This window comes from Rattus norvegicus, chromosome 11 (genome assembly GCF_036323735.1).
Source record: "Rattus norvegicus strain BN/NHsdMcwi chromosome 11, GRCr8, whole genome shotgun sequence".
Lineage (NCBI taxonomy): Eukaryota > Metazoa > Chordata > Mammalia > Rodentia > Muridae > Rattus > Rattus norvegicus.
Genome location: NC_086029.1, coordinates 36,122,233 through 36,125,363, shown reverse-complemented (window position 1 = coordinate 36,125,363; position 3,131 = coordinate 36,122,233). Strand labels below are relative to the sequence as shown.

The following is a 3,131-nucleotide window of genomic DNA, read 5'->3' as shown; positions in this document are numbered from 1 at the left end:
GCGATGGCTGACCCCGGCCAGGAGACAGACTGTGGCCGGCACCCCTGCCCCCAAGAATGGCCGACAGCTACGAGAGTTCTTGGGGACAGCGGGATTCTGCCGCCTCTGGATTCCTGGGTTTGCTGAAATGGCAGCCCCTTTGTACCCCCTCACTAAACCGGGGGTGCTCTTCCAGTGGGGACCAGAGCAGCAAAAAGCATTTGAAAACATCAAACAGGCCTTATTGTCCTCCCCTGCCTTGGGTCTCCCTGATATTACCAAACCTTTTGAACTGTTCATCGATGAGAAACAGGGGTATGCTAAAGGGGTCCTAACACAAAGGTTGGGACCCTGGAAACGCCCTGTAGCCTACCTGTCTAAGAAACTGGACCTGTGGCCTCCGGCTGGCCACCGTGCCTAAGGATGGTGGCTGCTATTGCTGTCCTGATCAAGGATGCTGGAAAATTGACTTTGGGACAGCCACTCACCATCCTAGCACCCCACGCAGTGGAGGCCTTGGTAAAGCAGCCCCCAGACCGCTGGCTCTCTAATTCCCGCATGACCCACTACCAAGCCTTGTTACTGGATGCAGAACGGGTTCAGTTTGGGCCCGTAGTCGCCCTCAATCCTGCCACCTTGCTTCCTCTACCAGAGGAGGCAGAACAACATGACTGCCTACAAATCATCGCAGAAGTACATGGAACCAGGCCGGACCTATCGGACCAGCCTCTTCAGAATGCTGACCACACATGGTACACGGATGGCAGCAGCTTCTTGGCAGAGGGAGAGCGAAAGGCTGGAGCTGCGGTCACTACGGAGGACAAAGTAATTTGGGCAAAAGCCCTGCCTGCTGGTACCTCCGCACAACGGGCTGAACTCATCGCCTTGACTCAGGCGCTCAAGATGGCAAAAGGTAAGAGGCTAAATGTATATACAGACAGCCGCTATGCCTTTGCCACGGCACACATCCACGGGGAGATCTACCGGAGGCGGGGGCTGCTCACATCTGAGGGTAAAGATATTAAAAATAAGGCTGAAATTCTGGCCCTCTTAGAAGCCCTATTCTTGCCCAAAAGACTGAGTATTATGTATTGTCCAGGACACCAGAAGGGGCACAACCCAGAGGCACGAGGAAACCGGCTGGCCGATGCCACGGCGCGAGAAGTGGCCATGAGCAAACAAATCTTGCCCTTAAATAGCCCGGACCAACCCACGCCCCCACCAGTGGGACAAACCAGTTGGGTTTATGCCCATGAGGACATAGAGCTCCTAAAAAAAATGGGGGCCATCTACCACCCTCAACTAAAACAGTGGGTCTACAAAGGAAAGACAGTTATGCCAATAAAAATGACTTTTGAATTGATCTCTTTTTTACACAAATTAACCCATTTGGGGTTTAAGAAGATGAAAACCTTACTAGATCGGGAAGAGATAAATCTGTGGTTTTTGAATCGGGACAAAGCGATACAAAAGGTGACTGAGAGTTGCAAAGCGTGCGCTCAGGTTAACCCGCGAAGGACCATGATTGGACAAGGAGTTCGTCCTAGGGGACACCGTCCCGGCATCCATTGGGAAATTGATTTTACTGAAATTAAACCAGGTATGTATGGATACAAGTATCTCCTAGTGTTTGTAGACACCTTCTCAGGATGGGTCGAAGCCTTCCCCACAAAGCACGAGACTGCAAAAATGGTCACCAAGAAGCTCCTCGAGGAAATCTTTCCCAGGTATGGCATGCCTCAAGCGTTGGCGTCGGACAACGGGCCCGCTTTCGTCTCCCACGTAAGTCAGTTGGTGGCCAAATTGCTGGGGATTGATTGGAAATTACATTGTGCCTATAGACCCCAGAGTTCAGGTCAGGTAGAACGCATGAATAGAACAATTAAGGAGACTTTATCCAAACTTACGCTTGCAACTGGCTCAAAGGATTGGGTGGCCCTCCTTCCCCTAGTTCTCTATCGGGCCCGGAATACCCCGGGCCCCCATGGTCTAACTCCTTTTGAAATAATGTATGGAGCACCACCCCCATTTGTCCATTTCTTTGATTCAAACATTGCTGATTTCACTGACAGCCCTTCTCTGAGGGCCCATTTACAGGCCCTACAGATTGTGCAGAGAGACGTCTGGAGACCTTTGGCCGCTGCTTACCAGGACGAGCTTGAGCATCCGGTGGTGCCACACCCGTTCCAGATTGGAGACACCGTGTGGGTGCGCAGACACCAGACCAAGAATCTCGAGCCACGGTGGAAAGGACCCTACACCGTCCTCCTGACTACCCCGACCGCCCTAAAGGTAGACGGAGTCGCGGCTTGGATCCACGCATCACACGTCAAGGCAGTCCGGTCTGAGGAATTGACTAATCACAACACTACACCCCAGACATGGAGAGTTCAGCGCACTCCAAACCCCTTAAAGTTAAAACTCCTACGTGGCTCCTCCTAGTCCTTTTGTGGCCTAGAGTCAGTGGGGGAATAAGCCCCCACCACATTTATAACATTACCTGGATAGTCACTAATCTCATGACAGGAAGGCTGGCTAATGCTACCTCCGTAAGGGGGACACTGGCCGATGCCTTCCCTCCCTTATACTTTGACCTTTGTGATGTGATAGACTACAAGTGGGAGCCTGGCACTACCCATAATTGGCATCCCTCAACCACCTACTATGGTTGCAGTCCGGCTTCCCACAGCAAAGAGATCTACGTTTGCCCTGGACACAGAGTGAGCCGGCAGTGCGGAGGGCCGGGGAGTGGGTACTGTGCCCAGTGGGGATGTGAGACTACTGGGGATGCGTATTGGAAGCCATCCTCATCTTGGGACCTGATAACTCTGAAACGAGACGGTCGGCCTCCTTACACCTTGTGTAAACGGGACGCGAAATGCAATCCCCTCGTCCTCCACTTCACCGACTCAGGTAGAAGAGCGACCTGGGACGGGCCCAAATCTTGGGGCCTGCGCTTATACGTCACAGGGACCGATCCGGTGGGTCTGTTCTCTCTAAATAGACAAGTCTCTCCCCTGGCCACTCGACCCATTGGACCCAACCCAGTTCTACCAGATCAGAAGCCTCCCTCGCTCCCGGCACAAGCCCAACCCCCGTCATTGCCTAAGGTCACCCAGGCCCCTGGTAGTACTCCCACAAGCCCCTTCTCC

General features: G+C 53.1%; 1 protein-coding gene across 1 annotated transcript; it reads left to right on the top strand.

Moving 5' to 3' along the window:
• Nucleotides 1–375: 375 nt before the first annotated feature.
• On the top strand, nucleotides 376–2,555 carry LOC134480959 (protein NYNRIN-like). Its single transcript, XM_063270842.1, has 2 exons — nucleotides 376–892; nucleotides 1,079–2,555. Exons 1-2 carry the CDS (start codon nucleotides 403–405, stop codon nucleotides 2,419–2,421), a joined length of 1,833 nt encoding a protein of 610 aa, XP_063126912.1. The 5' UTR covers nucleotides 376–402; the 3' UTR covers nucleotides 2,422–2,555.
• Nucleotides 2,556–3,131: the final 576 nt, after the last annotated feature.

Excerpts from the sequence above, each read along its gene's own strand:
- LOC134480959 (XM_063270842.1), top strand. The coding sequence starts at position 403 with ATGGTGGCTGCTATTGCTGTCCTGATCAAGGATGCTGGAAAATTGACT. Across the intron at positions 893-1,078 it reads GGCGCTCAAGATGGCAAAAG|GACACCAGAAGGGGCACAAC; the intron begins GTAAGAGGCTAA and ends TGTATTGTCCAG.